The 12,889-nt window shown below is 38.1% G+C and overlaps 1 protein-coding gene across 1 annotated transcript in view; it reads right to left on the bottom strand.

Annotated features, from left to right (window-relative positions):
* stk10 (serine/threonine kinase 10) overlaps window positions 1–9,740 on the bottom strand; it is a 39,927-nt gene extending 30,187 nt beyond the window's left edge. The window contains exon 1 of the mRNA XM_081615303.1: window positions 9,253–9,740. Coding sequence (XP_081471429.1) covers window positions 9,253–9,393 — 141 coding nt within the window. The 5' untranslated portion in view covers window positions 9,394–9,740. The remainder of the gene's footprint in view (window positions 1–9,252) is intronic.
* Between the last annotated feature and the right edge of the window lie 3,149 nt (window positions 9,741–12,889).

The raw sequence follows: 12,889 nt of genomic DNA, 5'->3' as shown, positions 1-12,889 counted from the left end.
GCAAGCTTTCCCACCATCGTGTCCCAGTGGAGCAGGAAACACTCCAGGCTGATAACGTTTCCAAAACTGTCCCTCTGCTGCATTCTTCTTCAAATGTGAGTTATCTGCTTGTATTTAGAGAAGATTCTTGAAACAGACTCTGTGGAGCAGGACAGCAGTAAAACAAGAACACACTGCACTTCTTGAATAACACAAATAAAATTTGTTCTAGTTCGTAGAAAAAAAATGTATCTTTAAAACTCACTTCATGGCAAACTAAAAACCTCTAACACATGAAATTGTATTATTTTTGGTTAATGTGAGATTTTTGGTCTGATACACACAACAAGAGTTCTACCACTTTAGTGACTTAATATACCATCCATCCATCCATCCATTTTCTAACACCATTGTCCCTCAGTGGGGTTGGGGGGGTTCCCGGTGCCTCTCCAGCTGACGTTCCGGGCGAGAGGCGGGGTCACCCTGGACAGGTCGCCAGTCTGTCGCAGGGCAACACAGAGACACACAACCATGCACACACACACTCACACCTAGGGGCAATTTGTAGAGGCCAATTAACCTGACAGTCATGTTTTTGGACCGTGGGAGGAAGCCGGAGTACCTGGAGAAAACCCACCATGCACAGGGAGAACATGCAAACTCCATGCAGAAAGACCGGGGCCGGGAATCGAACCCAGAACCTTCTTGCTGCAAGGCAACAGCTCTACCAACTGTGCCACTGTGCAGCCCTGACTTAATATACCCTATATACCAAATATCCACACATGTAAATGACACTTGTAGGCAGAAACCATTCGTATAGCTCAGGACTTAATAACTGAGTTAACATGTAAATTAAAACAGATTTGTGAAAATGTTAAAAATTAATATTTGTTCTAAAACGAAGCCAGCAAATGTAAAAGACTCCCAAAAACTGAAGACTTGGCTTCTTCCAAAGCTTGGTGTTTGTTCATGAACCCAGCAATGTGTTGGTGTTTTCGTTGCTTACATTCACTTCTCAGATTACTTTTGAGTTTCACACTTTACTTCGAAATGAACGCTGGTTTTTCCAAGCAGGGGGAGACTGAGTAGACACTCACGTGGTCAGGCTATGATACCATTGCTCTGACTGCAGCTGTGGGCAAGTAACCATACATTTGTTGCCATTTCCTGACTTAACGCGGCTTATTCTCATCTAAGAAAAAACTGGTCTTTGATAAGTAATATTATTAGAGTTCCTAGCAACACAGAGCAACTTTAAAAAGTAAAGTTACTTACATCACTTCGATAAATAAAGTGATATTTATTTATAGGAGTTGTTAGGCTTCACAATTTTAAAGGCACCAGCAGTTTTTAATTAAATACAATCTTTCCTATAAACACAATCAAATTAATAAATGGATTTTTATGATGGTTCCTTTGTAAAAGTTGTACTGCTGTGCTAAAATATAAAATGTGTTTGCTTTTTTATTTATTTGTCAAAGGGGTATTGTATATCTAAACTTGAATTAAACACAGGTTGTTTTACTCAAGAAGTACTTTACAGAAAACAAATATTGCTTCAAGTCAATCAAACCGCCACTTAACTTTCACCTTGAGATGTAAGAGGAAACACAATCTTAATGCCTGATGTCACGACTAACCCCAACCTGAAACACACTCGGCCCTGTTGCTACGGCTCTTTGAGAAAATGTCACTGTTACTGCTTAAAGTATACAAAAACGGTTTCACATATTTCTTCTTCCTCTCTTAGTCAAGCTGCTGACTACATCTGAACACATATTTTTTGCTTTCACAGGCATCCTGGGCGTGAAGCATGTCACATTGTTAGGCTCAGGCCTACACCAAAGAACACACCCTGAAATGAAGCAATCTGTCTTTAGGATGTGAAAGTTTTGATCGGTGTAGAGAAATGCCCCACAGTGAACCTTAATGCAGCAACTTACAAGAACAAAAAAAATCAGGTCAGCAAAGCGTGGAAACGATGATTTGTTCTCTAGCTTAAAGGAAACTGCAGCCATATTTTAATCTGTCATCACTTCGTGGGGTTCTAAAACCATAAATCTCATGACAGATGAGCAACACTTCCTGCTCACAGCCCACGTAAAGAGCGAAACACTGGAGTAATTACAAGCTCATAGTTAGAGCGTGTAGCAAAGCCTCAAGCTCAGACAGGTAAAGCAAGATTATTCAGCCAAACCATCTGACAGGAAACTGGCGTGACGACAACGTGGGGTGAAAAGAATGCAAAAATATGTCGGAACAAAAACAAGTTGCGTTGAAGCTGATATGAGCTAATCCTCCAACTGTCTAACACCTACAGCTTCCTAGCAAAATGATTAAAGTACCAGACATAGATGGAAAGTTGTTTTTCAAGCACCTTAATAATGTGATCACATGGCCGATGGGGGGCTCCCATCATGTTGACACCCCACCCACACAGCTTGGTTCTTATCAGTCTGTAGAAGTTCAGCTGCTCCACTGAGATTAGACCAAGGGAAGCCCAAACTTTCAAACAGAAATGAAGACCCTCACAAGCACTTAAATGGTACTGCCATGTTCTGAGCTTCTCACAAAGAGGATGTCGAAATCTGACTCCCCCCACTTCTCTCACTCAGTTCGGTTTCTCTTTCACTCTACAGCAGATCCATCAGGAAATGTCCATGTTTTTAAGTTGTTTATGTTGTACTGTCTGTAACAGAAAGATTACCAAAGTTAACAACCACATAATGTCTTGAGGATGACCAGGTTCCCTGCAATATACACATGACAAAACTGAAACATCTGAAGTGTAGCCAACAATCATAGCAATGAAAATGTCATTCCTCTTCTTAAAATATAAGAGTGATGTATATAATGATTCAAGAGATGCATTAGTGGATTTTGTGGTCAACTGGATGTGTTGGGAATATTATTGGGCTACCAGTACAGATTCCTCTTAAAAAGAAGGAACATCCAAAAATGCAAGAACAGCAAACTTGTTTTTTTTTTTTTAGCCTTCCTGTCAAAAGAGGTTTTGACATAATATTTGCATGGCTGACAGGGAGCACCCATCCATCCATCCATCCATTCATCCATTTTCTGTACACCCTTGTCCCTAGTGGGGTCGGGAGGGTTGCTGGTGATAGACTGGTGCTCATCTCCAGCAAGAGAGAAAACAGAATTATTTTATTATTCCAAAGAAAAGACAAAATGGCGATGCTGCTGACAGATTCTGTTTGTTCTTGCTCATGATTTGTGATTAGTGTGGTTAGCACTGCGAACACAGTATCTGAGGTAGGTGGATCTTCTTCAGGCCCAAATACAACAAACTGAAGTGGGATGTGTATTTTGCCACCTTTTAAAAAAAACACACAGTTTGAACTTCTGTAGCAATCTTTAAAAGTGGTTTATTTTTTACAAAGGGGAAATGCAATAAAATCATGACTGTATTGTTATTGTAGCAATGGCCACATGATGTTTTATCCCTGTCATCAACATATACTTTAACACGAGGTATACAAGTTTCATTTTTGTCTTAAAACTGAGTTTTTTTTAAGCGATGAGTGTTTTCATCTAAATTAATAGAGTCTAACTTTTAGTGCCAGCTTGTAGAAACACAGTTAAAGCTCAGATTTGGCGCGCTCTGTTCTTACTCTTCCAAACAAGAGGATCAGTGGGAATTTGACAAGAACGCGTCCTGACATCCTGCAGGCGTGTCTATGGATACGTTTCACCAACAGCAGCAGCAGCAGGGTAGTGTGCTCAGCGGCATGTGGCTCATTAATTAGTGAGAAGAAGAGTACAACTCCTCTGTTTCATGCCTGACTTATTACCATCTTATTTGTTGAGTATGCAGATAATATTTCCAATGTGTCAAATATATAAGACAGGATGTTCACTGCGTAATTCTGCTGGTGTTACTTATGTGAACAGGTTAAACCTGATTTTAGCTGTAAATGTTGCGAAAAAGCACCAGGAAGTTGGTGGGTTGGGTGGGGGAGGGCGTTACTTCACACATTAAGGTACCAAAATAAACATTCGTGTAGTAACAGAAAGTATGAGGAAGAAAAAGTGATAATTGCATCAAAGAATTGGAAAAAATATAATTTTTACATAAGTACACAAAATAACTCAAGAAAGCATACTCAGAAGGAAACGTTCCCTTAGGTGTGAGAACTACGTGTTCCAAAAAGCACAGGGTAGAAAGAGAAACATCCCAAGTAAGTCAGACATCAACCCACAGTGGGGATAGTAGTTGACTTTCCATCACTTTTCAACAAATAAAGGCAAACTTCAGTAATGTTGCTCAGCTGTGGAAACAAAGTACTATCATTATGCTAATGACTGAAGGTACTGCGGTCAGAAGTGTTGGTCTTCTATTTCACAACTCTATTTAAGATATTTAAGTTTGTAAAGGTCATTTTGCAGTTTCCCTTTGCATTAACCTACAGCTTTCCACATTGCTGGACAAAGAGAACACACCATACCTAAGAACCACCAGGTCAGACTGGCATTGATAACCGTCGGTGCAGAAGTTGCTGTAGAGGAAAAATGACTCAGTTGGAAATTTTCCATATCATTTAAGTGTTTAGAAATGAAGTCCACAAAAGTGTCAAAGGTGTGAAGAAGTTTCTTGAACTGAAACAGTTTTTTCTTTGATAGAATGTTAACTTTTATTTTAGGTTGATACTTCTAAGCAAGGAGTGAGACTTAAGCAAATACCAGTGCGGATAGGAAGAAAGTTATAAAGGTTAGAGTCCTTGATAAACAGAGATTTGACTAACGGCTAAAGGGTTAGAGTCCCAGTTGACAGAGTTTCAACTAAAGGCAAAAGGTAAGGGCTCTTAGAGCCCCCTTACTTTGAGGCGACCCCTTAAGGGTAACTCCTCGTGCGGATAGGAAGAATGTTTTTAATTTCTTTTTATGTAAAGCCCCCCGGAAAACGTCCCAGTTAAACGACGTTTAACTAAAGTTCTACAGGGTTTAGAGTCCCAGTTGATGGCGTTCAACTAAACACCTAGAGGTTGGAGTCCTTGTCAAACGGTGTTTTTGACTAAAGTCCCTGAGGGTTAGAATCCCAGTTAAACTGCGTTTAACTGAAGTCCTAAAGGGGTTTTAATGTTTTTTTTTGTTTGTTTTTTTATCTCTTTCTCACTGTTTATTCAATGTCACATGCCGTTTTTATTTTAATTATGTAAAGCACTTTGAAATACCTTGCTGCTGAAATGTGCTATACAAATAAAATTTTATTGATTGATTGATTGATTGATTGATTGATTAATTGATTGATTGATTGATTGATTGAAATACCAGAAACTTACTGCAGCAAAGTTCCTCATTTTTATCCTTTTGGGGACTCTCAGTGTTGTCTTGGATCACATAAGAACAGGAAATATCGGCAATCCTTTGAAAGTCTCTCAGCTAAGCTGAGGGTCTATGTGTTCCTATAAAGAACACAAACTGATGTTTCCAGTTAGCGAGGCTAAGCAAGCTAGCCATGCTAATCACACCTTTTGCCAAGGTACTAAAAATTTATTTTCAGTGACAACTCTAAACGTCTGGCCTTTGTATTTGAATTGATAGCAAAATTTTATTATGTCACTCAGTGCAACACACAGAGTTACGTTATCTCTGGTCCCAATATAAATGATTAAGAATCAAAACTAGCATAACGTCTGCATCAGGGTACTTAGAAGTTGCATTGAATCATTCATTCATTGGGATTTGAATCCATTTTCTCAAATATTACGTTGGTCATTTGTATTTTGAAATGATCTTAAACTACATGGCTGAAATAATTATTGGTTTTGATGATTACCGTGTTAAGATTTGCTAGTAATTCCCTTTTAAATGAAATTACCAATAATCATTTGGGATAATTGACTAAGAGATTAAGACACTAAATTTTGAACGCAAACTCTCAGATGCTCAGGAATATTTCAGAGACTGAAGTATTAAATGTTGCAACTATTTCTTAAACTGTGGAAAGTTGCTTTTTTTTTTAAACATATTAACATTTTTTTCTATTTAACTCATTTCTGTTTCTCCATCATCATCATTGTAATCACAAGTTTATGCTCGACAACACTGGAAACAACATTTCTCAAAAATATTACTCATCATTGAGTGCTTGGTCTGCATAGAAATTTCTGTTTCATTATACTTAATATTAGGCAGTTTTCCAATTTGTTAATATTTAATACATACTCAGTTTTTACCTCAGGGTTAACTAACAGTGAATGCCCTCCAGCCTGTAGAAACACTTTCTGCATATTTCTTAAACACATTTAAATAAAACCATGATGCTATTTATACCCATGATTAATTTTCATGCAATAATCCTGACGCCATGTTTTAATTCATTGTCAGATGGGCTGTATTTTTATTTTGAATAATGAGATGTATTATAACCTTTTCTTAGCTACCAATAGTTTCATTTGTACAGATATTTCTGTCCCAAAGCCAGAATGATTTTACACTCTTCACTACAACTATGAGCTCTTTCTGATGATATGCGTTTTTTATTATTATTATCTTTTGTTATAAACACATGGAAATTGTCAACTTTAATAAAATTTTGCTCTTATTGGGAAATTAGAATCAATTTACTATCGACAGAGCAGACCTTTACACAATCAAAAGCTTTTATTCATATTTAACCAAACACAGATATTGTGCAAAACAGAAATGACTGCAGAAAAAAAGGCCTTCAGATATGAAAATATTGTTGTTGACCTCTGAACTCAGCTACACACATTATAGTGATTCTAAGAAAAGAAAACAGAAGTTGCACTTACGTTTTAAGAAATACTTCTGTGATAACTGATAAACAAGTTCCTGAAGATACTACTTCATTTGTCCTCAACTCTCTTGTTTTTCCAGCTGTGACAATAACTTGTGTCAGGATGACTCTGTACTCTCAACCACGTTATGCTGTTAAACATGTCTGCTTGGTTTCAGTCACAGAAAACATCTCTGCCTTCATCATCACACATTCACAACTAACTTCCACCCCCGACAGTCTGAGGAAACCAGTCCTCAGCCCTGTCACCCAGTCTTCCTCCATCACAGTGTTTAATGGAAAACATAAAATTCACCAACTGAGACCTTCCCTCCCACACATGAGCCGATAATTCTGAGATTTGGGAGCAGCAACAGGAAGTTATCAGTCCTGAGACGACAACAGTCCCACAACTTCCTTCTCTGGTCATCATCTGCTCGGTGACTCTGCCTCCTAACCCTCTGACAGCTGCAGGTGTGAAGATGTTGTCTTGGAAACCCACAGAATGATAGCAAACAGAAGCCAAAGAATAGGATTGTAATGTGAATGGGGAAAGATAAACATATAAGAGAGATTGGATTTCAGGGTGGTACTTTACTCTTCCTTGAGTGGGTTTGTGAACTTTTTGTAAGTTTTAGCACTGAAAACTGAAGAATTGCTCTTAGCTTTACACCGAACTCTAAAGTCTTAAAATGGTTTGTCATCAGTTTTCTCAGTCACCCTAAAACCAGTTCTTGTGTCTAAAGGGTTTTAATAAAAATGATCAACTTTAGAACAGTTAACTTCCTCACACCTTCTCCAATTCATACGCCCGATCCAGCAAAAACTGAATGTCCACGCAGTGTTTCCTTTCTTACAAAAAGTGCCTTTTCTAGTCATTGCAGAATTCCTCCAACACAGCCTCCGCCGTGTCAAAGGCATTCACTGTGCTCCGCTGGGCTGTGCAGACACAGAGGGCCTGTGCCCCGTTTCACAGAGGCGAACTGACATGCCAGCAGGTCAAGATTAAATAAGTTTTCCAAGCCAAAACTCTGCCAGTTGCTGAGGTCTGGAAGGCGGCACAGAACTAATGAAAAGGGCTTTCACTGTCCGGTGAGGCTGACTTGTACCGTGGAGCCGCAGAAAAGACTGAGTGTAGACAGGATGAATACAGGTGCCAGTACAAGTAATGCATTTCAGTAGGTAGATTAAAAAAGCCCCAAACTGATTAAAAACACAGTGATACACTTCAAGCACTTATTTGTTTGTTTTCATAATTAAAGATTGCAGTTGATACAGACCCAAACAGCCTGTGGCCTTGCTGAGGTGTTACAGGAAACCCAGGTTGATTTAATAAGCAGCCTTCGACTCATCTGCACTGCTAGCACTTGGCAAGTTTGCTGGCCAGTCAAGCAGAGTGATACCATGGTCATTAAAGCAGGTATTTACAATTTTTGCAGTGTGGGTTGGTGCCAAGTGCCTGCAGAAAAAAAGTCTAATCAATGAATCCATGAGGTTAGTCAGCAGAAGGAAGGATAAAGTGCCTGGTGTAAGGCAGTGCAGAGCTTAAACTTGGCACAGTGGACACACACCAGCAGTGATGATGGCTCCCCAAATCACTGACTTTGAATTTCACACTAGACCTCAAGCAACTTGAATTTGGTGCTTCTCTACTTGTCATTCAAACTGAAACTGATTTTAAAATAAAATGTCAAATTTGCTAAGATTTTTGGCAACTGGGAATGATTTCACTCATTTTCTTCCTTGCACAGTAAGACACTGCTGACATTTCTTGCCTCTACAGGAGTGGGCTGATGAAAATAATGCAACAGATGAAGACATGTCTTTCTGAATCTCCCCCAAAACTCCCCTAAAACTACCTGACTGTACCACATGTTTTCCTTCCACCCAACCTTCCACTACTATGCAGCACTCTGAACAAACCAGCTCTTCAACAGTCACCTTTTGCTTTTGTGGCCCACATGCTTGGAAAAATATTAAATTAGCATTCTCCCATGCATTCACACTTTTTTTTTTATCTTATGCAATGTTCTACTTAAACTTTAACGAGTTGTTATCCACACTGATCAAAATAAACGGATATAAACACTTAAAATATATCACTCTGTATGCAATGAATCTGTATAGTACAAGCGTTATTTGTGCAATTAAAGTGCTTAAATAAATAAAGTTTTAAAATGATATTGTGACGTAGTGATGCATCGGTACTGTTCATGTGGATAGAGCGACTTAAAAGCTGAGACTGACTACCTGACTAACAACATACTTTACATAACTATCCATTTACAAAAAGAAAAGAAGTTTGGAGGGTGAAACATCTCACATGTGACAGGGAGTAGTCCACCACACCCCACAAACAACTTAAAAATAAATGTGATCAATACTGCTACACCTCACATCATTTTCTCTGTTGAAACTATAAGCTATACTTAAAACGTGGTTGATAGGATATAAAAAGAAAACACTTATGAAGAAAGGTAATAGCAGTCAGGTGTTTTAAATGGTCTTACCTTGTAAACCTTCCCAAACGCGCCGTCTCCCAGCTCTCCAACTATCTCCCATATGTCATTAGGGTTCACGTCTCGGCTGACGTGCTCATACTGCTTCAGCTTCTTCTTTAGGATGATTTTACTAAACTTTGCGAATGCCATAACTAGCACTGTGACGTTTTTTGAATGAAATAAAAATGTAAATGATAAAAGAATAAATCAAAGAATACGTTAGTTGACAACGCTCTCTACACAGAGAGCATTACGCACGCCAATACGCAAAAAAGTGTTGTCTTCACTTTTCGCCTTCTTAAAAAGAAGCAAAAAGAACTGAGTGCTTTTTCAAGAAGTTATTCTGCTCCATCCATTTTACTCCCGAGGATCTGCGACGTCTAAGGAGAAAACATGCCAATAATCCGCCTTACAAACCGGGGCACGCAGTGACCACCTGCCGCTGCAGCGGTGGACACGCTGATGAGGTTCTCTGTCTCACTGTGCGTGTCTAGCTGTCTGGGCAACTTGTTGATTCAAACTGAGACGAAGCCCCACCTTGTTGCGCAACCGCCCTCTCTTTCAGTGGCGTCATGGAAATGTAGTTCTTCTATCCGTCCTCTGAGTGGCACAGATGGAGCAAAAAAACTCCATATCCGGGTTGGCGCACGCAGCCGTCCCCGTTAATGCCTGTAACTCTGTATTTGACAGCTATACACGTGTTTATCTATCTACTAATTAATGGACAACGCGCTGCTGTTTCATAATACAAATGCATAGGCGTATGTTATTTATATATCACATCAATACTATAGCTCAAAAACTCAAATTTAGATTTTGTACTCAAAGAAAAGAAATTAGTCAAATTGGCAGGACAGCTAATCACGTTTATGTTTGATTCAACACTTACATTTCTTGATCTAGTTTCTCATCACTTCTCATTTCACACTGCTGCAGGTCAGCAAACTCGCTTTTTCCTTCCACATATTTTAAAACAGCTCCATCTGGTGGAGCTTTCCACGTAACAAGCATCCAGATTTGTATGTAGTTTAAAAACACTGTGTATTTTAATTTAACATCATAACTGGTATATTTGGGTACTTGGTCAAACTGCACTGTAAATATTTTCAACCAAAGTCACTGAAAAAAGCAAAAAAGAAGTCAGTGAGTGTAGCCCAAATCAGAAACATGTAAGAGGACAAATGTAGATGAAAATTAAACTATAAGCATGAACTATATTTTTTTATGCTTTTGAAACATTACAGCATTTTTAAACCCATTATCTCAGTACACCATGACCATGACAGAGACTCTTTGTCCCAGGCTCTGTCATGTTTTTGAATCATAGCTGTGTTTGGTGAGGCCTGGATGCTTTAGTTCTCCTGTGACCTTCTGGTTGAGTTGAGTCGACTTGTCAATGCAATCGAAAACATTTTGACAGAGCAGCCACACCTGGGAAGATTTAACATTATCCCAGTGATTCCAGTAATCCCAGTTAATTCATGATTTAGCAATGGGGGAGATTACTTGTTCACACATTTGGATACCACTTTCCCTTAGTAAATTAAATCCTCATTTGAATAGTGCATCTTTTATTTACTTAGACTGTTTTTACCTGATACTAAAATTTTATGAAAGCACGACAACAAACAGAGGTATTCTGTACTTTTTCACAGGTCTATAAACACAAAACTTTGTTTTATCTTCCTTTAGTGTTCAGATGCTGCTTTTAACTAAAGTCAGGACAATACATCACAAACCTGATGACGTCAGCACAAGGCTTCTCCTTTGTAATTTTTCACATATGGGTGAGTCCAATCAAACATGGTGTCATACTAACTAAAAACCTGGTTTCATCAGACTTTAACACCCAAGCAGTGTATTTGGTCTAAAAGCTTTTTGTGAATAATGAGAGAAATCGTCTCTCCAACTCAAAGCAGGAATCGTTTAATTAGACTTTTAAATGAAAAGAACTAATAAAACATTTCTTGCTGTTATGACAGCAGGAATATTAGCAATGAATGATTGAGGTCTTGGACACACAAATTATGAAACTATGGCATCACTCAAATAATATGATGGCAACATGATTTTGTTAGGACAGGAACGGCTTTATGTTCGATTTTTTTTGTCTGTTTCATGTCCCAGAGTCTGTCAGCTGTTCTGTCCTCTTTAAGACGAGGCCTGGTGACTTGAAACCAAGTCAGTAGACACAACTATGCATATTACATTTTATCTCATAATTATCCTGAAGAGAGATAGTTTTTTTTATTAATAAAAAAGGTTCATATACTTCCTTTATGATAAAAGAATATTTGTATTATCTAAGATAAAAACACAGTTTTGCTTCATCTGAAGCACTTCCATGTTTTGAGGATACTTCAATATACAATTATTCTAACTACTGTCCTAAAACCTGGTAAAAGAATTAAAAAAATCATACCATGAAATTAAAGGTTTAATTTTTACTTGTTGGGTTCCTAAACATCAGAATCAGATAAAAAGCAGCAGGTTCAGATTGTAGTTTATTTTAGGTATTTAAAGCTTAAATTACTCATAATTCTTGGAAGCTTTCTGCTATTAAGAGTTAAATTATCTGTCATATTGACAGGGATGTTCCTAAAAAACGGGAGGATTTTATGCTGCGTCTGTTTTTCATTTGTGTTCTAAGCAGTTGGAATGGTTTCAGAAACGTAATTCCATTTGTTGAGTGTAAACAGCACCTCTAGTGGTTTACTTTAATCAGACAAGGTTTCATTTCCCTCTTCTAGCTAATGCTTTGAGCTTGCATAAAGTTCCCATAACACAGTCATGTGTCCTCATCTCAGCTGCACTGCTCTGGAGACGATAGCCTGGAGTAAAGAGACAAGCTCATGCAGGTTCAGTCGGCCCTCAGAGGTTTCCACTAATCTGCCCACACTGATGTCTACATGTTTACTTTGTTCAGCTTCTGTGACATCAGCTCGGCCTCACAGGTGCCATCAAATAACCTGGAGATTTTTCACTTCCTAAAAGCATCTTCAGGGATTTTTTTTTTACCTTAATAGCTTTTTTACCTTAATTCACAGTCAAAAAAAAGTCATGAAATATTCATAAATGCCGCATAGCATTTTCAAATTCTGGCAGGTGTTGTGATGATTTAAAACTAAAAAAGGAAAGAAAAAGAAAAGACGTGAAAAACGCAACTTTATTATTTTCCCAGAAACTCTCATTCTCCTTTATTGATAGAAATTATTATAGAAACTGTAATTATAATGCATTGTAGACGTATTAGTACCACATTTCAAATTGTGTCAAGTTACAGTGATAATCTGGCTCTATATTTCAGGAGGTTTTATTTATTTAACTGTGAAGTGGAAAGAAAAGGATGTGAGAAGATTTTCTTTCCTTTTCAATTTTTCATTGTTTTTTTTTTTTTCAAATTAAATCTAAAAATGTGACAAGGATTTTTACTCATCCCTGTTATTTGATATTCCCAAATAAAATCAAATGCAACCATTTTTTCATCTGAATTGCTAAGTCATCTCTCCACCTACAGCTGTGCTGTTAAAGAACACCTGAAGACCATCGAATGCAGAGATGCAGTTTTGGACAAACCTGAAGCCTGGCTAACTTATAACACAATGTCCCTGCTTTACGGGAATCCACAATTAGCTGTAACAGTAGA

The sequence above is a fragment of the Poecilia reticulata genome, chromosome 14, assembly GCF_904066995.2.
Source record: "Poecilia reticulata chromosome 14, P_reticulata-male-v2, whole genome shotgun sequence".
NCBI lineage: Eukaryota > Metazoa > Chordata > Actinopteri > Cyprinodontiformes > Poeciliidae > Poecilia > Poecilia reticulata.
Note: the sequence above shows the minus strand (reverse complement) of the source record. Positions and strands in the feature narration are given on the sequence as shown.